The sequence below is a fragment of the Miscanthus floridulus genome, chromosome 10, assembly GCF_019320115.1.
Source record: "Miscanthus floridulus cultivar M001 chromosome 10, ASM1932011v1, whole genome shotgun sequence".
Classification (NCBI taxonomy): Eukaryota; Viridiplantae; Streptophyta; class Magnoliopsida; order Poales; family Poaceae; genus Miscanthus; species Miscanthus floridulus.
In genome coordinates this window covers 141,311,329-141,337,067 of record NC_089589.1, presented here as the reverse complement: position 1 = coordinate 141,337,067, position 25,739 = coordinate 141,311,329, and the positions used below count along the sequence as shown (strand labels likewise).

General features: G+C 46.8%; 2 protein-coding genes across 3 annotated transcripts in view; one reads left to right on the top strand and one right to left on the bottom strand.

The window, feature by feature from the left end:
• Positions 1-1,345: 1,345 nt before the first annotated feature.
• Positions 1,346-1,687, bottom strand: LOC136489855 (uncharacterized). Its single transcript, XM_066486378.1, has one exon. It carries the CDS (start codon positions 1,685-1,687, stop codon positions 1,346-1,348), a length of 342 nt encoding a protein of 113 aa, XP_066342475.1.
• A 1,216-nt stretch (positions 1,688-2,903) lies between these two features.
• LOC136485898 (agamous-like MADS-box protein AGL65) overlaps positions 2,904-25,739 on the top strand; it is a 36,534-nt gene continuing 13,698 nt past the window's right edge. Inside the window, exons 1-9 of one of the 2 annotated variants that reach the window (XM_066482708.1) lie at positions 2,904-3,393; positions 3,763-3,822; positions 3,914-3,932; positions 4,036-4,100; positions 4,202-4,217; positions 4,317-4,378; positions 4,590-4,686; positions 4,942-4,992; positions 5,082-5,212. In XM_066482708.1, coding sequence (XP_066338805.1) covers positions 3,209-3,393; positions 3,763-3,822; positions 3,914-3,932; positions 4,036-4,100; positions 4,202-4,217; positions 4,317-4,378; positions 4,590-4,686; positions 4,942-4,992; positions 5,082-5,212 — 686 coding nt within the window. In that variant the 5' untranslated portion in view covers positions 2,904-3,208. The remainder of the gene's footprint in view (positions 3,394-3,762; positions 3,823-3,913; positions 3,933-4,035; positions 4,101-4,201; positions 4,218-4,316; positions 4,379-4,589; positions 4,687-4,941; positions 4,993-5,081; positions 5,213-25,739) is intronic. The other variant, XM_066482709.1, reaches the window with a different exon arrangement.

Below are 25,739 nucleotides of genomic sequence, written 5' to 3'. Positions count from 1 at the left end.
GGACTTTAACGCCATTATGCGTCGAATGGCATCCAATTGAGAAACCTTTGTCTGGCCATGAAGGGGTTTCTGTGCTGCGGCAAACATGTCGTAGAACGCCTTTGCGGTTGCCTCTGGCTCCTCCTCCGTACATCCTTCAATGAACTGTGCCTCGTGATAGTCATTTAACATGTCTGCTACCCTGGCATCAGTATCATAATCCTCGACGCGTGGTCTCACCACCTCCTCTCTCATACGATTGGCTTCACCATGGTAGACCCACCGGGTATAGTCTACCGTAACTCCATTCTTCCAAAGATGTTCCCCCATGACCTTCTTCGTTTGTCTTTTCCTGTTTGCACATTTGCTGCAGGGACAGCAAATTTTACTCGCTCCTTTAGTAGCCACGCCAAATGCCCATTCCAAAAAAGCATTGGTCTTGTCGATCCATTCATTGGTGACCTGACCCTAACTTGCGTAGCCCGTGTACATCTACTCACGGTCCTCCATCCTCTAACATATATAGCAACAAGTAATACAAACATCAATTGCATCTACACGATGTTCCTACTATCTAATAGGTGAGGATAGGTCCTAATCCCACATGAGGATGCGTATGTGGGGTTAGTTTCCATGCTCTACTCCTATCCGAGACAGCATTTCGGCAGCACCTCCCCGCTGTTCTCCAAATACACGTCCTGCTAGAGAGAGTGTGTATCCGGAGAACAACAGGGAGATGATGCCGAAATTCTATCTCGGATCAGAGCAGACCATGGAAACTAACCCCACCTACGCATCCGCGGAATGTCCAAAAAATGTGGACAATTCAAAACAGATACAGTTTTAGATAAGCAAATATCTGCATATTTCCAACCGTATCTCTTTCGAACAGGAGACGCCTAACTGGGTTACGTGATCTACGACCATGATACGGAAAGAGGGGTTATACCTAGGGTGGTGGTGGAGTCCGGCTAGCGGGGCCGTGGCGGGTCGGTGCAGTGGCGAGGCGACGCGGTGCAGGCAGACCCGCAGCGGCGAGGAAGGCAATCGGGGTCGCCGAGGTACTCCGGCTCCGCTCCGACGGGCTCTTCTTATAAAAAAAGAAACATAAAATTGTCAATACAAAATTTCGGTAGCACCTCCCCTACACGGTGAGGGTTTTAAAACCTGCAAGAAAACCAACGGCACGATGGCCGACATGCACATATATATGAACGGCACGATGGCCGACATGCACAAGATTATATCCAACCACATATATATAATAATGTCACAACCACTCCTACGACTACCACAACTGCTACTCTACCACTACTACTACCGCAACTACTAGTAATACTACGACGACGACGACGGTAGGGCATACCTAGTGGGTGTCGTAGGGCGGCGATGGTGAAGGGGCCAGGGCGCCGGTGGACAAGGCGATGGCTGGGGAAGCGCCGGGGACAGCGCGGGCATGGGCGGGGGTGGCGGCGGCGCGGGCGTGGCCGACGCTGGCACGGGTGGGGGCGGCGGCGGGGCTGGCGCCTCCTTCTTCTTCCTCCTTCGTCCTTCCTCCTTCTTCCTCCTCCTCCTTCTCTTCCTCCTTCTTCCTCCTCTCTTTCTCCTCCGCCTCCGGCGGCGCGGCGCGGGGGGCGGCACGGGTGGGGGTAGGGCTGGCTTCGGTTTGCAAGCATCGTACGTGACAACTTGCACGAAACCTCCTCATTTTTTTATCAAAGCCTCCACATATGATATCTTGATATCTTGACATGTTTCATGATTTTCGGACTTCGTTTGCTTTTTATAGAATTTAAAAATAACTCGACCGCAAGTTCGTGGTCATGTTTCGTGAACAAGATGTTCGAAATTGGTGGTATGTTCCTGGATATGGCCTCACATTATACTAAATAACATGAATATCATTTTCCATTAATTTTTGTCATTATTCGAATGACTAGCAGTTATAATTTGAATTATCCAAGAAAATTCAATTAAATAAAATAAATTAAAGAAATATAGAAAAAGTTCGAGAAATGTGCCACATTGGAACATGGAGTACCAGGTATTGTCTTAGGACTGTAGAAAAAGTTTGGATGTCAAAAGTGAAAAAAATATGGTTTACCGAGTGTCAAAAAATGACACTCGGCAAAGGAGCCTCTTTGCCGAGTGTCAGGAGAAGACACTCGGCAAAGAATTAACGGCGGCTGCCGGCCGTTAACGGCGGCGGCCCTTTACCGAGTGTTATTGTTTGACACTCGGCAAACCACCTTTTTGCCGAGTGCCATTTGTTTGCCGAGTGCTTTCTCTCTGGCACTCGACAAACAGCCTCTTTACCGAGTGCCCGATAAAAAACACTCGGCAAAGTCTGGGACACTCGGCAAAGAAGCCGTCTCCGGTAGTGTCACCACTGTACATATAAATCCACTTGTCTTAACCTCTGTCGAAGAGGATGACATGTGGGGTCCGGTACCTTTTTTTCATTTTGTATGTACATGCACTACCGTTTACCATCATTTTGTACATGAACTACCGATTACATATGTTGAACATTTGCCAAGTCATATGTTGACCGGTCATAACCACTATCATGTGTCAGGTATAACCATAACAAATGGTAGTTTAGCACACGGTTTTGCAAGTTGAGTGACCCTAAATACTCGGTCTTTACAGTTCAACAAGGATTCGTCAACTGGAGCGATACTTGAGGGAGACAAAGATGACGTCTTCTTCCGAGTAGTAGTACTTCTGTACGGCTCTTGGACGCACGCCGTAAAAACGAGGAGACAAGCAGGTAGTAGGAGTAGGTAATTCCGCTTTGTGAGCGAGTGAGTTGCGTCAGTTGAGTGCGCGCGCGAGGGAAGCCGAACCACCTCCCGCGCGTTTCCCTCTCTGCCCTCCTCTCCCTCCATGCACAGCCGCTCCTTCCTCCTCCTCTCCCGCGCCGGCCCGGTCGACTGCCGATTTCGCCGGCTGGTTCTTGGCGCGATCCCTCCTCATCCTCCTCCTCCTCCGTCCCTCCCCTCCCCTCTGCATTCACAAGCCGCACATATGCTAGGCTCCCAGTTGCACGGATCAATTGTTCAGCTCGCGCAATCCAATTGCCTGCTGGCGTTGGATCCATTCAGGAAGAGCTCGGCGATCCGTTGGGATTGGGACAGAGAGACTGCGGCGGCGGCTGCTGGGATCGGTGTGGTCTTGAGGAGGGGCGGCGGCGGCGGCACCTCTCACCAGTCTCGTCGTCTCCGCGATGGGGAGGGTGAAGCTCAAGATCAAGAGGCTGGAGAACAACAGCGGGAGGCAGGTGACGTACTCCAAGCGGCGGTCGGGGATCCTCAAGAAGGCCAAGGAGCTCTCCATCCTGTGTGACATCGATCTCATCCTCCTCATGTTCTCGCCCACCGGCAAACCCACCATTTGCATCGGCGAAAGAAGGTACATGCATGCATCGATCATCCATTCCTGATTTTCCTGTTTGCTCGATCACATTGACTACACATTCATGTTCGTAGTACGATTTTCAATTTTCATGCACAAGTTTTGTGAACATGGATTGACTTTTTCTTACTGAATTTCGGAATTGGTGAATGTTGTGGTGAAATCGGGATCACCATTGCAAATTATTAATGTGTCTTTTTTGTCCTTTTTGAAATGCCATTCCATTTTACGATTTTTTTTCTTATTCTATTCAAGTAATCTTTTTACCTAAGTAGCTCGTCCAATGATTTGTCAAAACAATTGAGATGGTAATTTGAATTATTAATTTGCACTAAATCTTTCCTTTACACATTGTTGTCTTTGCAGCAACATTGAGGAAGTCATAGCAAAATATGCGCAGCTAACCCCTCAAGAGAGAGCTAAAAGGTAATTCTGGTCCTATATATTGATCTTGTAAGCATACATGTTTACAAAAAACATACTAATTAACTAGTGTTCTTTTCCTACCGCTGAACAGGAAACTGGAGAGCTTAGAAGTAAGTTATCTCAACCAACAGATTTACCGACACGGTTACTCTCTTACCTTACCACTTTTCAGAATGCATGACCTCAATGATCTCCCTTTGTTGTACTCAAAAGGCCCTAAAGAAGACTTTCAAGAAGCTAGACCACGATGTAAATATTCAAGACTTCTTAGGCTCTGGGTAATCCTGCCGATTTTTTTTAATTAGATTGCTCATAGCAAACAGAAATGCCTAATTACATAGAAATCACTGACATACTACTATTTCTGAATCCATTGCAGGGGTCAGACAGTCGAGGTAGAGTATGATGAATCGACAACTAGAACAAGCAAGTCGTGTGATTTCTTCTTTCCTTCTTCATGTTTCTAATGTTGTTTGGTTTCAATAATTTGACAGGAGTTATCAGGCCATCTTGGTTCATTGCAGTGTCAAATGGCGGAGGTTCAGAAGCGTCTCAGGTGAATAGCATCAATTCACTTGAGCATGCATATCTTTTGAAATCTTTCCATTCAGTGCTGCTGTGATTTTCCTTTCATGACACATGATCCTGTTAAAGGTGGCCCTGTTATGCATCTATGGCATTGATTATAAAATTCATAATATCCTATCACAAAAATAATGGGCAAAAAATTTGAGAGAAGTGTAACAGCTAGACGATTTGTTCTTCAGTTATTGGAGCGATCCTGAGAAAGTTGAGAATATCGACCATATAAGAGCAATGGAGCAATCTCTCAAAGAATCTCTAAACCGCATCCAAATCCATAAGGTACGCATCTGTAACCTTCTGGTTGACTTCAGATGATATATATTAACACTTTATCTCTCGTTTAAGCTTTCAAGAGAAGCTGGGCCAATGGACCTTTGGTCTAAAAATATATTAACACTTTATAATCGCAATATCTAGCAACAATTCACTATATCTGAATTTTGAATATCAAGTCAGATAGTGCCGTTTTAGGTAAAAAAGAAAATCAGTAGCTCAGATTAGTTCTGACTTCTGCATCGATTTGGATTTCTCCAGGAGAACTTTGCAAAGCAACATCTGATCGGCCTACAGTGTGCTGCTGCCCAGGTAACTAACTAACCTCAGCTTCAGGTGCATGTGAGACGTTTTTCAGGCTTGGATATCTGATCAAGATGTTGCCTCCTGCCATTTTTCAGTTCCAGACCGACATGCAGTTGCCTCTAGGACCGACCGGTGAGCCGGGCCCTTCGTCGTGGTTCCAAAACGGCGGTGCCGATGGGCAACAAGCCATGATGCTACCGGACGACTCCAGCCTGCTCCATCAGAGGTGAATTCAAGCTCCAAAATGCCCATTGCTCTGATGATGAACAAACTCATCCTCTGTAAACTTGTAAACTAATTTGCTGCTCTCCCTCTATACGCGCGGCGGGGGCAGGCGCCGAAAGGGCTCCCCTGCTGCTACACTGTAGTCACGGCAGAGGCAGGCGCCGAAAGGCTCCCCTGTTGCACTGTAGCCACAGCAGGGGCAGGCATCAAAATCAGTCATGCTATTACATCTAGTCACTGTAGCAGCATGGCAGCCTGGCATGTCTGTGTATTAGGATTAGATGGGTAGAGTTGTATATATAGCTTCGCACTGCAACTCAGTGAAGAGAGAGAGTTCAGTTTTGCCATCTTCTCTGCAGAACTCCGACCAACACTGGTGCAGGTGCTATGTGTGTGCGCTCTGTTATCCCTCCCTCTTCTACCTCCAGCCGTAGTGTGTGTGCAAGAACGCCGGTGAGCGGTCGGCTCGCTCGAGCGGGAGATCTTGGGCCCAACAAGTGGTATCGGAGCCGTACAAGCGCCGTCGCTGGACTAACCGCTGACGATGACGGACGGTTCGGAGATGGTCGACAGCAGCGGCGCTGCTGTGGCTGCCCAGCCACGACAGGAAGTCGTCGTGCGCACAGTGCAGGAGGTCAGTGGCACCAGTTGGCCGACGCTGACTCGCACCAACTTTTGCGATTGGGCGGTGACCATGAAGGTCAAGCTCAGTGCCCGACGGTTCTGGAATGTCATTGACAAGGGCACCGACAACGAAGAAGACGACATGTCAGCATCGGAGGCTATCCTCGCTGCTGTGTCAGCGGAGTACAGGGAGCCATTGGGGGCGAAGAACTATGCTAAGGAGGCGTGGGAGGCCATTGCAGCGATATGCGTTGGCTCCGACCGCGCAAAGAAGGCGATGGCACAGCTGCTGAAGCAAGAGTACGCCAACCTCAAGTTCAAGGATGGTGAGTCGGTGGAGGACTTCTCCCTCCGCCTGCAGTCGCTCATCAGCAAGCTAAGGAGCCACGACATCACCATCGACGAAGAAGAGACCTCCACTCCGTGCCGGTGAAGTACATCCAGATCGCTGTCTCTATAGAGATGATGCTGGACTTGTCCACCCTTACCATTGAGGATGTGATAGGCCGTCTGCGGACGTTGAACGAGCGCATGGAGCAGACCACAGCAACGACGGACAGTGGCAAGCTGCTGCTGACAGAGGAGGAGTGGGCTGCCCGGATGAAGGAGAAGAAGTTCGGAGAAGCCTCCTCCAGCCGCGGTGGCGATGGCAATCGCCGCGGCAAGGCTTCTTCAGAGAAGAAGAAGAAGAAGGTCGACCCCAACGCTTGCCGACGCTGTGGGAAGATGGGCCATTGGAGAAAGGAGTGCCCAAATCGTAAGCAAGAGAAGAAGGTTGAGGCTCATTTAGCGCAGACTGATGAGGATGGTGAGGCCATTCTCCTGATGGCGATGTTCTGTGCACTGCATGACGTTGAGGCCAAGGAGAAGGAAAAGGTGATGGCGGTGGTACGGCACGGCAAGGCTCTGAAGACTGTCAACCTCAATGAACCACGCGTCCAAGTTCACCTCGGATGTGTGGGCGGCGAGCAGAGCAGCGGTGGTACCTAGACTCCGGCGCCAGCAACCACATGACGGGCTCCAACGCAGCCTTCTCCGAGCTCGACGGCAACGTGAATGGCACGGTGAAGTTTGGTGACGGCTCAAGGGTGGCAATCCGAGGGCGCGGCACCATCATCTTTAGGTGCCAGAACAGCGAGCACCGCGCGCTGACAAATATATATTACATCCCGCAGCTGTGTCAGACACCAACCTTGGCATGCTCACCGCGCTGAATGCGTACAACCGTGGCGGGAGCGAGGAGCAGCACCAGCAGCCCTAGGGGGAGCAGCAGCACGACGGCGACGGTGGCGGCGGGGGCAACGACGACAAGGACGGCGACGATAGCGCCGAAGAGAACAACGGCAACAACAGCTCACAGTAAGCTGGCTGGTGATGACGATGAGCAGGGAATCCGCCTGCCACCGTGATCGCATCTTTCTGGTAGCAAAGCATCCGCATCATCGGATAGGTGTTTAGCGCTAAGAATTTTGGTGACTTGTTCGCGGGAGGATTGCCCTGAGCTGTCTGGATGATTGGACGGAGGAGGAAACCAACCGTGGGATCCAATCATGGAGGAAGAAAAAAAATGGTACGCTAGCTTTTGTGCAGCAAGCAAGTGAAGCAAGCCAAGCGAATGCAGGAGCAAAGCTTCTTGCTAGTTCATTAGTTTTTGTTTCTCTCTTTGATGAATTTGTTTCAGTTGAATTTTTTTTTGGATTGTTCTTTAAAAAAAATTAAACTAAACTCTCTCCCTTTACTGCGGTGTAGTGGGAAGCTATATATATAACTCTACTCATCTAATTCTATTACACAGATATGCCAGGCTGCCATGCTGCTACAGTTACTAGATGTGACAGTAGGGCTGACTATGACGCCTACCCCTGTTGTGGCTACAGTGCGGCAGGGAGCCTTTCGGCGCCTACCTCTGCCGTGGCTACAGTGCAGCAGCAGGGGAGCCCTTTCGGCGCCTGCCCCTGCCGCGCGTACAGAGGGAGAGCAGCAGATTACTTTACAATTCTTCCCCTAATCCTGCTGCGAACCCTAGAACCTCCACCATGTCGATTATTTTCATCAGCTCCGTGAACCGAAGACGGCCGAGCGGCTTGGTGAGGACGTCCGCGAGTTACCGACCAGTTTCGACAAACTCGATGACGATCTGCCCTCCATCAACACAGTCCCTAAGGAAGTGGAACTCGACATCGATGTGCTTGCTCCGGTCGTGGAGAACCGAATTCTTCGCGAGGGCGATGGCGGGCTGGTTGTCCACCATCAGTGCTGGTGGGTGAGCTACCACACCGGTTAGATCACCCAGCAGCCGGCGTAGCCACACAGCTTGGCACGCCACTGTGACCGCCACCACGTACTCTGCCTCGCATGTGGACAGCGCCACCACCTTCCGTTTCAGCGACCGCCATGAGATTGGAGCCGACCCAAGGAAGACGAGCACGCCAGAGGTGCTTCACCGTCCGTTCATGTCCCCCGCCATGTCTGCATCGCTGAATGCAGTGAGCTGCAGCCCACTTCCACGGCCCAGTGATCCTCTCGGGGATCCTCTATGAAGCGGCTGACGTAGCCCACAGCGAACGCAATATCCGTCCTTGTGTGGACTCGGTAGCATAGACCGTCGACGATGCTTCGATAGAGTGTTGCATCTACCTTCGCCGTGGTACTAGCCTTAGTCAGCTTCAGCCGCTCCTCCATCGGAGTCACGCATGGCTTGCACTCAGCCATGCCGCTCCGCTCCAACAGCTTCGAGGTGTACACGCTCGGACCGAGTGTGAGCGCCTCCTTCCCCTGTCTCACCTCGTTGCCGAGGTAGTAGGAGAGCGCGCCGAAATTTCTCACTCGAAAATGAGCAGCCATCTCACGCTTGAAGCTATCAATGTCCTCCGCACGCCCGCCGGTGATGATCAAGTCGTCCACATACACGCCGACGACGAGCTCCTCCTTCCCTGTCACCGCGTGTAGAGCGCGTGCTCGGTTGCGCTCCGCGTGAACCCAAGCTCATCCAGCGTGGCGTCAAGCTTGGAGTTCCACGCTAGCGGGGCCTGCCATAGCCCGTAGAGCGCCTTGCGTAGTCGGAGCACCCTGTGCTCCGCTCCCTTGATGGCGAAACCCGAAGGTTGCCTAACGAAGACAGTCTCCGCCAGCTCACCGTTGAGGAAGGCCGATTTTATGTCCAGGTGATGGATGCGCTAGTCCTTCGCTGCTGCCAAAGCCAGCAGCAGTCGGATAGACTCCATGCACGCTACCGGCGCAAAGACTTCCTTGAAGTCGATGCCCTCGCGTTGGACAAAGCCTCGGACAACGAGGCGTGCCTTGTGCTTGACAATGGCGCCGTGTTCGTCCCGCTTGACCTTGTACACCCACTTTAGGCTGATCGGACGGCATCCTAGAGGTGGATCGACGAGCTCCCAAGTCTCATTTTCCTCAACCGCCTTCATCTCCGCTAGCATCGCCCGTCGCCAATTTACATCACGCTCGGCCAGCACGAACATGGGTGGTTCCTCTGCACTAATGAGAAGCAGCTCTGGGTCATTGAGTAACTGACCCGCTAGGCCTAAGGACCCTGTGCCATCGACGATGTCGTCCAACCTGTGGAACCACACCTTCTCACCGTCGTGGAAGGCTTCCACGAACTCGGTGATGTCGCTTAGAGGCGAGGCGAACTCGATCGGCGTCAATGGAGTCCCTTGTTCTGTCGGAGTGGTCGGCACAGCACCTGGAGTGCTCGGCACCCCGACTGCAGTGCTTGGCACTACTCCTGGACCGCTCGTCACCACTCCTAGAGTGGTTGGCACCACTACAGGAGTGCTCGGCACCAGTCTTGGAGTGGTTTGCACCACTGTAAGACCCCTCGGCTCTGCTATGGGAGCGTTCAGCACCCATCCTGAAGTGGTCGGCACCACTATAGAACCGCTCGGCACCACTCCTGGAGTGCTCGGCATCCCTCCCGGAGTGCTCGACACTACCCCAGGAGTGCTCGGCTCTGTTGCTGGAGTGGTCAGCACATATGCCTTGCCCAGGCAGCACCATGAACTGGAGGCGGTAAGTGTGAGTAGCTAGCACTAATCTGACTATGTCCGTCCGAGTATTAACGCACAACTACGCACCCGGGGTATTGATTCTATAGGCAATAGGAATAGCCATAAGAGATATATTGTGCCTCTATGCAAACCACATGCTCATGAATGAATGTGATGCACCAGAATCAAACAACACATATGCTGGGTGGGAATCAATGGTAAACATACCAGCCATCACAGGTTCATTCTGCAAGATCTCCTTAGCCTCAGTGAAGTTGACTTGTCTAGAGCGGCTCATGGGCACCTTTTTCTTCATAATCGTCCTCTTGACCAGACAGGAGTTGGCTGAAGGCTGGGAAGACTGTGTAGGCTGGTTCTATGGACACTCCCAAGCATAGTGGCCCTCCTTGCCACACTTGAAACAAGCACCCGGCTTATTCCCCTAGCCCTGATGAGGCAGAACCTTCTGTCCCTAAGGCTGTGGTTGCACTGCTGAGTAGGTGCATGGTACTAAGTGGGAGGTGCATGGTAGGTCTGCTGAGGCTGATGGAATGACTGCCCACCCGAAGACTGATAGGGCACCTGCCTGATAGCCTATACCTTCTGAGCCTGGGGGTGACTAGAAGATCTAGTGATCACCCGCTTGCGCTTCCACTCAGCCTGAGAGTCATGCTGAAGTCCCCCCATGGCAATAGCAGCATTCATCATAGCACCAAAAGTCTGGTAGTTCACTATGTACAACTCCTTCTGCAGACTGTAAGAGAGGTCGCGATAGAAACGGTCCCTCTTCTTCTCATTAGTATCGACGTGGGTCCTAGCATACTATACCAGATGGTTGAACTTGTTCATATAATCCATCATAGACATGCTCCCTTGCTTCAGGTCCAGGACTCCGTCAACTTCCTGTTTAGCACACCAGCAGGAATGCAGTACTCTCTGAAAGCGGCGGTAAACTCCTGCCAAGTCACACGATGATCCACCGGCTGCATGGCATTGAATGTGTCCCACCATGCACCGGTAGAACCCAACAACTGCTGCGCTACAAAGCGCACCTTCTGTTCTTCAGTCACAGTGAGCAGCTGAAACTTCTGCTCTAGAATACGAAGCCATTGCTCCGCATCCAGAGGCTCAGCAGTCGGCGTGAACATGGGTGGGTGCATCTTCAAGAAACCCTAGTAAGAACAGGGCCCCTTGGGACCATGGGCACCACCCCCATTCACGTCATTGCCTCCATGGCCCCCATGGCCAAAGCCACCAATCGCCTAGGCTAGCATCTCCAAGGCACGGGCTGACCCGACCGAGCAGCCAGCATCTCCGCCATCATCTCCGCATGGGTCATCGAATGTGGTGGTGGTGGAGGAGGAGGCAAAAGTGGGGCCTCATGGCTCTCCCCGTTGGTGTTGCTAATGCCCTCACCGTGACCGTTATCGCCCAGGTCTGCCCTAGCATTGTACTCCCACGACCCGACCTCAGGTTCATCTATAAACAGATACGAACCAACCATTAGGGACAACACTCTAGATTAGGAACAAGAGACTTAGAGAAATGATAAGGTTTTTATTAAGGCATTCTTTTAAGTTATCCTATTGATTCACTAATCCATTTATATGTGTGGGGGAAGTTTAGTTTAAGCAAGATTTTCTTTTCATGATGCATGCATCGGCCTACCCGTTCACTCAAGCTAGAATATTGCGGCATTCGCAAAAAATTTTAGCACATCGCATACTCACTTTCCGTACACTAAATGATTCTTATGCAGCGTAAGTTAGTGTATCTATAGAAACTTGATTAGATAAAACCAGTGCCGCTATCCTAGATAGACCATATTGCTAGGGCTTATACTTATTTACATAATTTTATCGCATCCTACTTTTCGTAAAACTTTTGTTGGTCAAATTTTAGGTTTTGAAAAGAGTTATGAAACTCGTAAGTCATTATTGGCTCTGGTACCACCTGTGGCAGAACTGTCCAAAATAACACACCTTCGGAGGCACTTGTCTTCCACTAAACACTAAGCACCCCAAAAGCAAGCTACATCGGACGGTTCCGTCGAGCACACCCCAACAAAGAACTCAAATAATCCACGTTTTTCCTCTAGGATCCAATAATGAGAATGATTTTACAATACTTAGTCCATTTCATATATCAAGAGTTCTCAAAAATACATTATTACAATACCAAGTTCAGAGTGCGGAATTTAAATAGCGGAATTGAAATAAACTTCTAACGATAAGATACAAGGATCCATCTGTGCCTACTAGAAGAATCCTCCACTCAATAGCTACTCCTCAAGTTGCACCTGCAACAGGGGTAAATAAACCCTGAGTACACAATGTACTCGCAAGACTTACCCGACTAGTGGGAATAACTTCCCGGCTCCAAAGGATATGATAAGCTTTATGGTTTGCTGGGTTTCCTTTTTGCGAAAAGCCTTACTAGTAGTGAATCCTTATGGATGTTCTTATTAGCAGTCATGATTAGTTCATTTATCTAGCCATTCTATGTAAGCACATGTTCTACTTTCAAGCAAGAGTTGAGCAATCAGATCCATTTCACCATCTTTCATCTTCCAGTTCTTACTATGGTGCTAGATCGTAGACAAGTCGTACCGTATTACACGGCAATTCGTGAATCAATGTAGCCTAGCTGGGTACCCCAAAACATACACCCCGCTTGTACCCTAGGCACAAGCAGGACCAACCCACCACTCTCCTATCAAGGGGTCCAGGTCCCCGTCCAAACTTGGACTTCAAGCCCCCACTCCTGAGTCCCGGACTCAGTTTAGTGCTTACACCTCCACCATCCCCACCTCTAATCAGTCGGTCTAGAAAGAGCTAGAACCCACGACAAGAGAGCAACGAGCCTTCCCAGCTCCCATAAACAAGTATGTGCTTAGGATAATAAGTCTGTGACCTGACTAGAATCCAATGCAATAGCCGGTCCTTAACCGACACGGACAGGGAAAACAGTGTAACAAGCTATGCCCTATTGGCCGTAGGACACAACCTCTTACACCCACCAATACCCGTACCATATCCCTGCCCGGTCTTCATTTCCTTTCACCATTTTATCATGAGAGTGATAATAATAATCACATATAGTGAGTAACGGCAGGTTACTCACGCTACCGATAGCCTAAGCATAGCAACTACTCGACCTATGCTAGTAGGACTCCTGGGTAGGTATATCTATGCATGTAGTTTCAATATAAATTCGATAACGTAAATGCACATCATATATATATATATCCAGTGATCATTCAAAATAAGGGTTATGCACCGGGGCTTGCCTTGGGCAGGCACGGTGTTAGCTCAGTCAGTCAGTGGCGGCTCTGGGATCTCCTCCTACACGAGGATCTCCTCCTTGTACTCCTCGATCACCTCCTCGAACTCATGGTCTTCGATGGTCACAATCTCCGCCAACTCGTTCTCTACATGCATGCGACGATGATGCAGCACTTAGTATTTTAGCAACAGCAGCTCCTAAATTAAGAATACACAAGGTAAACTACTAAGCTAGCTCTAATGACTAAGATACTAAGCTAACTATCATCTTCATCAAGTAAAGTGTTGGGTTCAACTAACAAGCACCTAGCTTTACAAATGAAGGATATATCTTTATTTCTACGAATGATTTAATATATATTTGAACAAAGAGCATTTCACTATCCATATGTTAAGTCTATTCTAAAGCTACAAAAATTACAGTGAGCACATCATAATACCATGAAGCTACCGTGAAATTTTCAAAGCAACAGCCATCACCATATTGCCACAAAAATTCCTACCATATTTAACCTAATAATATTAAGCACTCTCAAATGATTTAATAGTTCCTGGTATCAACAAATATATATATGAACTAAATACACCAATAGATAGAGAACAATTTTTTGGAACTAACAAAATTAGTTTCACAATTTTTGGATACCAACATGATTTTATATGATTTACCAAAGTTCAGCTCAGAATTAAAACGAAAAGATATTTCTATTCTCCATGAAAAAGATAAACTCAATTCGGCCCAACGCGACCCACATGGCGCAATGCGCGGTGGCCCACAGGCGAGGTGCGGCCCACGCGCGGAGGCGGCCTGCGGCGAGGAAGCCCGCGCGTGTCGACACTCTTACAAAAGCGCCCTTGGACTATGAGCAAAACAACCCGCAGTCCACGTTACTATTTCTATAGACAGCGACTTTGCAACAGAACCCTCAGATCTTTCTCCTCTTTACAACGGCAAGGTCCTCGGCCTCTGCTGCGCATGCCAGCATGGTGAACGGTGGCACTAGCGCTTGCGCTAGCCACACGGGACCCACACTGACCTATCTACGAGGTCGATGCTCACCTAGGGTTCAACGCGAGATGATGGGCGGCAGTTGCATGAGCCGGGACGCAGTAGAGGGACCTCTCCATGACGGCGGGCACCCTGCGGCAATGGCGATGGCATTCAGGTGAGCTGCAAGAATAGCAAGGCGGTAGGGGTAGCGGGTGAGCAACAACCACTCACCAGTGACCTTACCGAGAAGCCAGCTCAGCCAGAGACGACCCGAGCGAGGCCAGCCATGTGCGCGCTGTGAGGTGAATGGCAGACCGCAAAGGCATGGCCGCGTCAGCAGTGAGGAGGCAGCACTAGAGCAGCGACTAGCATGCGCATGATGAAGAGGGAGCTAAGGCTAGCTAGTGGTGCAGAGGAATTGGCGCGGGATGAAGTGGTGGAGACTGGCCATGACGCGAGCGGCGACGGGCCTTAACGGCACGGCGGCAGACAAAGCTCCAAAATTGGAGCTCAGCGTGATGTGAGTCAAGGTGGGGTGGGGTCAGCTAGAGAGGGGGCATGAAGGCAGAGACGCGAGCATGAGGAATTGATTAGAGGTGCTCGCTCTCTGGCTTCACCGTGACACGATGCGACGGTGGTGGAAAGCAAAGAGAGAAAGAGGGAAAGAGAGACGGTGCGGCTGGTGGGCTCGGCTCGTCCATGCCTTGGTGGGACGCGAGCGGCGAGCACAGGAGGCCCATGTGCCGGTGCTACGGACAACACGTGCGCGCGTCCGACCGGCGTGGCCCGCGTGCTGCAGTGCCATTAATGGTGTGGCGACGGTGGCACGCACACGTGCGCACGGCAAAGGCGACACGCATAGGGCTAGCAAAAGCATAGAGGTGCAACAGATCAGCATGGACGCGACGATGATGAGACAGCAGTGGTAGCATCGTGACGTGAGTAGTGCCGGTAGTGCGGACGCAACCTACAGCGCAGCACGTCTGCGACGGCACCCAAATGGCAGTGCGAGGTAGAGCAGCAGGGCGCAGGGCCAGTGGCTCGCTGCGGCTAGCCTCAGCCAAGCCCAGGAGGTGCGACGGCAGCGGCAGCAGCGTGGCACGGTGGTAGGACAGCCAGGCACAGGTGAGCGACGGGTGCGGTGGCTCACGGTTGGCGGCTAGCTGCTTGCCCACCATGGCCAGGCTACGGCAGTAGCAGCCGACCAGCGTGGCCACATGCGCGCGTGCATGCGTGCCCAACGCACCGACACCATGATGTTGGGGTAGGACGGCCTGGTGACTGCGCCAAACATAAGAAGACGGCCCGAGTTCATATTATGCACGGATTTTAAAGCGTTCGAGATGTCTAAACCATTGATCCAATCCCCAAACCACTTTTGCTATACCTTAGAGGGTATATTAGGCTACTAAAACAAGCCATAATACTATCCTACTCCTTAACCCAATCTCTCTCAAAAAATTGCTAAACATAGCTGTAACACCCGGTTTTAAGAACAAAACTAGATACACACCATATGTGAGCCCAAAAAGTCAAATCTCATATATAGCTACAAATAAGGGTAATATCGAAAGACAATGCTCAATATATAGCATACTTAGTATAAAGAAAATAATCTTAGATAGCAAACAGCGGAAAAATAACTCCGATCTTCGAGTGAAGACTCCAATTCCACAGGGACAACTGACTGGTTGATCACAAATCTAATGCCTCCAAACTCTAGCAATCTGGTACCCATCCGGGATTTTTTCAAAGATTTAAAAAGTAAAGTAAGTGTAAGTACATGTCATACTCAATAAATATAACATGGGGTTTATGAGGCTCAAAAGGCTGATACTGGTTTAACTACGATTAGCTTTTAATGAGTCATCTTTTAGCAATTGGGTGGAAACAAGTTTGTTCACAAGCCCACATAAACACATGATCAGGTAAATATAAATAATGAATAGCATAAACAATAATCATTAGTGAGCATCTTTATCATTAGTATCATCAGTGTTCATCATCTATTCCGTAAATGTTCCAAGGCCGCTCGTGACGTGAGCACGACTGATATACCAGTTTTATAGTCTGTAGAGGTTGTACACTTTCACTATGAGTCGTGATTTACCCTTTCACCCGAGGTGATCAGCCTCTTGACCCACTACCTAGGAAGGTCGGCAGGGTTTACTATGAAGCCTTTCAAAGGTTCATCTAACAAGTTAGGGCCATTAGATTCACTCGACAAACAGAAGTAGAGCCCCCCTTCCTGATGGCACAATGACGCGCAGCCTATACACAAGGGGACAGAGGCCACACTATAACTAATTCGGTAATCCATTCTTATGCCAATAAAGGTAACCTCTAACAAGCTACAAAAGGACCTCATACTAAGCTAAAGTCAGAGCCATATAGCCCTCATAGTTGTACTGTAAGTCCCAAATGATCACTTATAGATAAGTCCTTAGGGAGAGGAATCTAGAGTACCATAAAAATAGCCCAATGCTCTAGCCTCCTTGTTCCATGTTGCTAAAAAGCATTTTTTAGTGATTATTGCATAATCCATTAGTCAAGTTACAAGATCATGGTCATAGTTTGAGCACTAGCATCATATTACCCAATGCAATACCCCATAGGTAATAAGGCACAAGGTAACAAAGCACTAGGAAATCCTTAATGCAGTCAAGGTAGACACATGCAGTATGAATTCAATGATTAAAGGTGTATAGGACAACAAGGAAGATCCCATGCCATACTTGCCTTAAACTTTGATCCTTCTTCTAGTCCAAAACTTCAAAGATCTGCTTGATGATTCACCACGTATAGCTCACCGACTAGACATGATCATAAAGCACCACACAAGCATCCATGCAATCACACATGAAGCAAATAGTATATCTAAATTAGAATAGTACACCAGTCATAAAATCAAGATGAAAAGTTTGTAAAACGAATCTACGTCTCACGAGGAACACACAGACGCAAAAAGCACTCTAATCGGAGCTATAACGAAAAAGTTATGAATTAAACAAGATTTTCTTTAATAAAATAATAGATTAAGTCTAACCTTGAATTTTAAAATTTGAAAGCATATCTAACAGTAGTATGAACATGTAGATTATGAAATTACGAACCTAACGCAAGTTGAATGGGTCAAATCGAAGTTAAAATGGAGAAGATATGGCCTACAGAAGGTAGTGGTAATGTTGTAAATATTTTGAAATCAATTTCATATTAAAAATAATTAAAAACTAAATTAAAATAGTTCGGTCGACCAGGCGTCATTTTTAGAAAAATCTAGGGTTAAACATAGAAGAATCAGGGGCATATTTCGAATTACTTTTGAAAAGGAAGAGGATGGTGGGTCGATTTTAATGGAACAGGGGGTATCTTTAGCAAAATAGCCGCGTAGTCAGCGACGGTGATGACATGGCGTCCACATGTGCACATGTGGTGGGACAGGGTTGGTTCAAGCTGGTGGACCAGTGGTGGACCGGCTTACGTGGCCAGCTGACGCATCCGGTGGGTGGGGTCTACGACTATGTCGTGCACCGCAACAAAACAGTACGCCAAGATGTAATCCCGAGCATTGCTTGGAGATCCAACGGTTGAAAGCAAATGGAAGAAATGAGGTCGTGGAGCGGCTCTGGTAGACGGCGGCGCCATGGAAACCAGCGAGCTTCGCACTGGTGCAGCTTGGTTAGACACTCCCGGCCACCATAGATCACGGGAATGACATGTGGATGGAGCGGAGAGTACGGCGAACGCGACTAGGGCATCGGTAAGGGCTTCCAAGCATCGGAGACGGCGTTACTTGAGCAACAGTGGCTCGGTAATGACGGTGAGATCGTACATGCAGTAGAGAGCGGGAGAGCGAGGGGAAGACGGCTTCATAGGGTTCCTTACCACCATGCGCAGCTTGGTAGAGGCTCAGAGCGGCGGTGAAGCTGTGGAGGCATCCTAGAGGCGTTGAGCTCCACACTGCGAGATCCAAATGTGGTGCGGCTGGCGCTAGGCAAAGCTAGGGTTATGTGAGGTGATGTGGGCAGCACAGCACTCCTATTTAAGTTGGTCGGGGTGCTTGGGAGGCACGACAACGCAGAGGCATAGGCGGAGGCAGAGACGGACACGGCGACGGAAGTAGTCCGGCTTGGTGACGAGAGGAGGAAGAAGGTGGGACTGACGTGGGGGCCTGGCTCATCGGCGAGAGAAGAGGCGGGGTCAGGTTGTTAGTCGGACAAAGAGGGAAAGGGAGTGGGCTTGCTATCACGGTGAGAGAAGAGAAGGGAGTGGGCCGGCCAGCTTTGCGGAGGGAGGGAAGCGGGCCACGTGGGGATAAGGAAGAGCTAGGTCGGTGCCAGCACAGAAGCCCACGTGGAAAAGGCAGTGAGGGAGAGAGGGCAGGCCAGGGTAGCTGGCTTTGGGTCGAATAGGAGGGGAGAGGGAAAGCGAGTTTTTCCTTTTCTATTTTCTTTTTTTCAATTCAAATTGAAATATGACCCAAATCAAATTCAAATATTGTTTCAAATATACTTTCAATTCAAAATAGGTTAAGAACTTTTGGGTAGGTTTTCAAAAATAAACTTTGCAACTTTTAAAACTCTTTTATTTTCCAATTCTCTTTTATCTTTCTTTTCTTTTACTTCAAAACCATTTTCAAATTTATTTCCAAAAGGAATTCAAACCATTTTGAATCTTGATTCAAACCACTCAACCAAATAAATCAAATGCACCAGCATGTATGCATAACCATGTTGCTACTCCTTATGATGAATTTTAATATAACAAAAAGTTTTATTTCCTACATTTTCATGAGCACAAAAATTCATAATTAAATCATTTTAATCCTATTTTCAGAAGTTCAAATTTTAGGGTGTTACAATTCTACCCCCCTTAAGATGAATCTCGTCCCTGAGATTCGAAAGACGTTATCTAGAAGATAGGGATACTACGTCTTTGAATTCTTCTTTACTTTCTCATGTAGTTCTATCTTCTTGATAAGGATCCCACTTTACTTTGCATACCTATTAATCTTACTACAAGTAACTTGTCAAACTAATTCCAAGATTCTACAAGGTACTCCAAACAATACTCTGGTAATTCTAATCACTAGGCCACCTTTCCATTTTAGTCCATAATATCAATTCTTCTTAAAATATTCACCTTCTAACAAAGCCTAACGAATCTCTTGGTCAGAAGGAAATTCTACTACCAATCTTCAAAACATTAATGATTCCGGTCAAGTTGCTCGAACTTGGAATACAATTCTTAGTCCTTGGTGTCACCCGAACTTTCTTAGCATAACTCTCCTTTGCTAAGGTATCGGCCATGACTTTGCTCCTCGAGGTCATAGCACTTTTCCGAGTCATAATCAATTTCATTCCAACAATGATGTCATATGCTCAAAACCAACTTTGTGAAGATGTCCTGTAGATTCTTATGATCCTCCTATATGTCACTTTTACTTCCAAAAGTCAGTACTTCCAGATAACATGTTAGGTAGTTCAACTCACGCTTCCTTAGTTGACTTAATGAACAAGCCACTACTTTTATTCTTGCATAAGGACACATCCCACATCTTGATAGGGTGCATCACAGTGGATATAAAGCTCTTGTCTGGATCTGACAAAGCTAATACTTAGGTTTTACTTCAACCTCTCTTTGAACTCCTTCAAACACTTAGCTGAGGTCTCTTGATCCAAACTAACTTAAAAGCTTCTCCAGTAGCTCTATCAATATCTTGGTTAAACTTCCCTTGAACCTCAGTTTGCATAAGCATGGTTTTCTATCTTATTGATCTCCTGCAAAGGTTTCGATCCTGAAACTTGTGGGTTATGAGCCCACCACGCTTCCGCTGCTCAACTAAAACGTATGATACTTCCTCTTGCAAATTCTTCAACTTGGCTACCCCCCTTAAGAAAAATTAAACTAGGGGACACAAAAAAATAACTTGCACCTTCTTCTTGGTATGTTGACTAGTATCAAGACGTTCTGTCATCCCAATGATACTCTTGTATATGGGCAAGACAAGAAATCTGAAATTCCTCATGAGCAGAAAAACAGCAGTGTAGTAATACAGCTGTAACTCTCATTCTGTTAATCCAATGAAGTCGTAGCTTATTCCGTTGGAAAGCTTATCCAATTCTCCACAACTTCCTTTTAGAACACTTTTCCCAATTCTGCAGTTTAGGTAGTAAAAAATAGGGCACAATAGAAACTACTCCGGATTTCAGACAGCGTGATTACATCATCTTGTGATGTTCATAGATCCATAACCAAAATAGCTATCAAGGTGATTATTGTCGTCACAGAAAAATAATGAAGTCTACTATTGTCTAGAATTTTCTCATGATTTTTTATTGTCCAAAATCAGAGATATAAGCCAAAGAGTGCAGGCTGCTCTGAAAAGACAGGATAGAGAGAACAGAAAAAAACCATAACCCAACTATTTATTTTATTAATCCTTATACCTTAGGCCTATAAACTAAATGAAATTGTGGGAACACCCAACAAGATCATTGCAGTCATTACAAACATGCAAAACTATCATAATCATAATGATAATTCAACAAAGCACTAAAGGTGCACAACTCAATTATTGACTCAACTTACGATACTATCGTTTTTATTACATAAAGGGCACAAACTCCTATTCATTAACTAAGGATCTTGGGTAGTCTAGCATGACTTCTTCATTCATCACTCTCACCGAATGCTTCTTTTGGGTTGGGTATCACTAACACTTTCTGGTAGCAACTTTGTAGTGGTCCGACTCTGGCCACTTCCATGGTACAATTGTTGATTCTTCTGTGGGCAAAGTTTAACATAATGTCCTTCCTGCTGGCAATGATTACACTTTCTCTTAGCTGGATCTTTTGTGATGTCATACTCCACAAAATTGTTGCTTAGAGTATTGTCAGCTTGCGCCCTCTGAAGGTTCATCTTTGTTTGACTGGACCGCTTTCTAGCTCGCTTGATCTTTCGGGGTTGAAACTCTTTATAGGTGATCGTCCACCCATCTATGCATTCCTCATGTGGAAAGAGTGGAGTAATCTTAGCTTGAGAAACTTCTGACTCTTTAGAGTCTGAGTTCATCTGACCAGGGATTGGACTTGGATGTAATAATGTAGTAGAACTCAAATGTTGATTGCTTCCAAATTCTGGCTCTGGTGAGACCGCCTTCCTCTTCTTATCCACATTAGCTTCACAAGTCGGGTTCACTTTGACTTCCCTCTTATTAGACTTGTTTTGAAGATAGGGAAAACCATAATGCTTGCAACATTGACATTGGTCCTGACTACCAAGCGTCTTACTCGAAACATCTTCATTGGACTTCATTTTTTTCCAAGCTTCTACCACTTGTCCCTTTGGTATGTTGGTTTGATCTTGTGGCAAGCACTATTGAGAACTCCCATGTTGAGTCATTCCTTCTAATACTTGTTGTTGCATAGCTACAAGCTTCTCCTTGTCAAATGCAATCAAGGACAACGTAGCCTGGTCCTCCTGACCTTTGATGCTGGTGGTCTCCTCATTACGACACATCTATTTTGACAAAAAGAGAGGATTTAGAATGGAGACAAGGTTTTCATAACAGAACAGGGGCCGAAGTGAGCATAACTTTTAGCAAATAGCAAGGTTGGAGAGAAAGCAAGAACTAAGCAAAGATGAAAGCATGCTAAAACATCTAGTTCTATCCAGGCTTGCGTCCTACAGTTAGCATTGCTCTGATACCACTTTGTAGCACCCGGTTTTAAGAACAAAACTAGATACACACCATATGTGAGCCCAGAAGTCAAATATCGAAAGACAATGCTCAATATATAGCATACTTAGTATAAAGAAAATAACCTTAGATAGCAAATAGCGGAAAGACAACTCCGATCTTCGAGTGAAGACTCTAATTCCACAGGGACAACTGACTAGTTGATCATAAGCCTAATTCCTCCAAACTCTAGCAATCTGGTACCCATCAGGGATTTTTCCAAAGATTTAAAAAGTAAAGCAAACGTAAGTACATGTCGTACTCAACAAATATAACATGGGGTTCATGAGGCTCAAAAGGCTGACACTGGTTTAACTACGATTAGCTTTTCATGGGTCATCTTTTAGCAATTGGGTGGCAACAAGTTTATTCACAAGCCCACATAAACACATGATCAGATAAACATGAATAATGAATAGCATAAACAATAATCATTAGTGAGCATCTTTATCATCAGTATCATCAGTGTTCATCATCTATTCCATAAGTGTTCCAAGGCCGCTCGTGATCATGAGCACGGCTGATATACTAGTTTTACACTCTGTAGAGGTTGTACACTTCACTGTCAGTCATGATTTACCCTTTCGCCCGAGGTGATCAGCCTCTTGACCCACTACCTAGGAAGGTCGGTAGGGTTCACTATGAAGCCTTTCAATGGTTCATCTAACAAGTTAGGGCCATTAGATTCACTCAGCAAACAGATGTAGAGCCCCCCTTCCCGATGGCACAATGATGTGCAGCATATACACAAGGGGACAAAGGCCGCACTATACCCGATTTGGCAAGCCATTCTTATGCCAATAAAGGTAACATCTAACAAGATAGAAAAGAACCTCATACTGAGCTAAAGCCAAGGCCATATAGCCCTCACAGCTGTACTATAAGTCCCAGATGATCACTTATAGATAAGTCCTTAGGGAGAGGAATCTAGAGTACCATAAAAATAGCCCAATGCTCTAGCCTCCTTGTTCCATGTTGCTAAAAAGCATTTTTTAGTGATTATTGCATAATCCATTAGTCAAGTTACAAGATCATGGTCATAGTTTCAGCACTAGCATCATACTACCCAATGCAATACCCCATAGGTAATAAGGCACAAGGTAACAAAGCACTAGGAAATCCTTAATGCAGTCAAGGTAGACACATGCAGTATGAATTCAATGATTAAAGGTGTATAGGACAACAAGGAAGATCCCATGCTATACTTGCCTTAAACTTTGATCCTTCTTCTAGTCCAAAACTTCAAAGATCTGCTTCATGATTCACCACGTATAGCTCACCGACTAGACATGATCATAAAGCACCACACAAGCATCCATGCAATCACACATGAAGCAAATAGTGGATCTAAATTTAAAAAGTACACCAGGCATAAAATCAAGATGAAAAGATTGTAAAACGAATCTATGTCTTGCTAGGAACACACAGACGCAAAAAGCACTCTAATCAGAGCTATAACGAAAAAGTTATGAATTAAACAAGATTTCCTTTAATAAAATAATAGATTAAATCTAACCTCGAATTTTAAAAGTTGAAAACATATCTAATAGTTGTATGAACATGTAGATTATGAAATTATGAACCTAACGCAAATTGAACGGGTCAAATTAGAGTTAAAATGGAGAAGATATGGCCTACAGAAGGTAGTGGCAATTTTATAAATATTTTGATATCAATTTCATATTAAAAATAATTAAAAACTGAATTAAAACAGTTCTGTGGACCGGGCGTCATTTTTAGAAAAATCTAGGGTTAAAAATAGAAGAATCAGGGGCATATTTCGAATTACTTTTGAAAAGGAAGAGGATGGCGGGTCGATTTCAATGGAACAGGGGGTCTCTTTAGCAAAATAGCCGCGCAGTCAGCGACGTTGACGACGTGGCGTCCATGTGTGCACATGTGGCGGGATAGGGTTGGTTCAAGCTAGTGGACTAGCTTACGTGGCCAATTGACGCGTCCGATGGGCGGGGTCTACGACTGTGTCGTGCACCGCAACGAAACAGTACGCCGAGATATAATCCTGAGCGTTGCTTGGAGATCCAATGGCTGAAAAGCAAAGGGGAATAAACGGGGTCGTCGGAGCGGCTCTGGCAGACGGAGGCGCCATAGAAACTGGCAAGCTTCACACTAGTGCAGCTCGGTTAGACACTCCCGACCACCATAGATCACGGGGAGGATATGAGGATGGAGCGGAGAGTACGGTGAACGCGACTAGGGCATCGGTATGGGCTTCCAAGCACCGAAGATGGCGTTACTCGAGCGACAGTGGCTCGGTAATGACGGCGAGGTCATACACGTAGTAGAGAGTAGGAGAGCAAGGGGAAGACGACTTCAGAGGGTTCCTGACCACCATGCGTAGCTTGGTAGAGGCTCAGAGCGGTGTTGAAGCTGTGGAGATGTCCCGGCGGCGTCGTGCTCCACACAGCGAGATACAAATGCAGCGGCGGCTGGCGCTAGGCAAAGCTAGGGTTATGCGGGGCGATGTGGGTGGCACAGCGCTCCTATTTATGGGGGCCGGGGTGTTTGGGAGGCACGACAACGTAGAGGCGTAGGTGGAGGCAGAGACGGACACGGCGGCGGAAGCAGTCCGGCTTCGTGATGAGAGGAGGAAGAAGGTGGGACTGACATGGGGGCCCGGCTCATCGGCGAGAGAAGAGGCGGGGTCAGGCTATCAGCCGGACAAAGAGGGAAAGGGAGCGGGCTTGCCAGCGCGGAGAGAGAAGAGAAGGGAGTGGGCCGGCCTGCTTTGCGGAGGGAGGGAAGCGGGCCGCGCGGGGTTAAGGAAGAGCTGGGCCGGTGCCAGGGCAGAAGCCCACGCACAGAAAGACAGTGAGGGAGAGAGGGCAGGCCAGGGGAGCTAGCTTTGGGCCGAATAGGAGGGGAGAGGGAAAGAGAGTTTTTCCTTTTCTATTTTCTTTTTTTCAATCCAAATTCAAATATGACCCAAATCAAATTCAAATATTGTTTCAAATATACTTTCAATTCAAAATAGGTTAAGAACTTTTGGGTAGGTTTTCAAAAATAAACTTTGCAACTTTTAAAACTCTTTTATTTTCCCATTCTCTTTTATCTTTCTTTTCTTTTACTTCAAAACCATTTTCAAATTTATTTCCAAAAGCAATTCAAACCATTTTGAATCTTGATTCAAACCACTCAATCAAATAAATCAAATGCACCAGCATGTATGCACAACCATGTTGCTACTCCTTATGATGAATTTTAATATAACAAAAAGTTTTTTCCTACATTTTCATGAGCACAAAAAATCATAATCAAATCATTAAAATCCTATTTTCAGAAGTGCAAATATTAGGGTGTTACAATAGCAATGTCAAGCAGTCGGCAGACTTGAAAATTTGTAAGTTTTAGAGCTAAATTTGATTTCCATTTGCGATTTCTAAGCTTGTGGAAATATTAGCTAGTAATATCATTTTTCGACCGTAAGTATTTCACTGTCATCTACAAAGTTTGTACTTCAAACTTTATTTAAGTATCACACACACGTTCTATCGCATTTTTGCTTAATAAAAATTGGTTTAAAACCCTAAGTGATATAACATGACTATCGAATCAACTTTCGCTCCGCATTTTAGTTGATCGTTTTGAGTTACAGAAATTGATCAACACACATTTTAGCACTTGTATTAACACATAAGCATGATGCTCATGACATGTTTTAGTAAATGATTTATGGTGTAACACCGAGGGTTTTACAAATCTACCCCCCTTAAACAAAATCTCATCCCGAGATTTCATGTGCCTAGTGTGGGAAAAGAGATAAGAAATAAATCCTGATTTAAACAATTACCTCGGTGAACTAGAAAGAAGGTGGAAATAATGCTTCAAGATATAGCTTTCTTGCTCCCACATTGCTTCGTCCT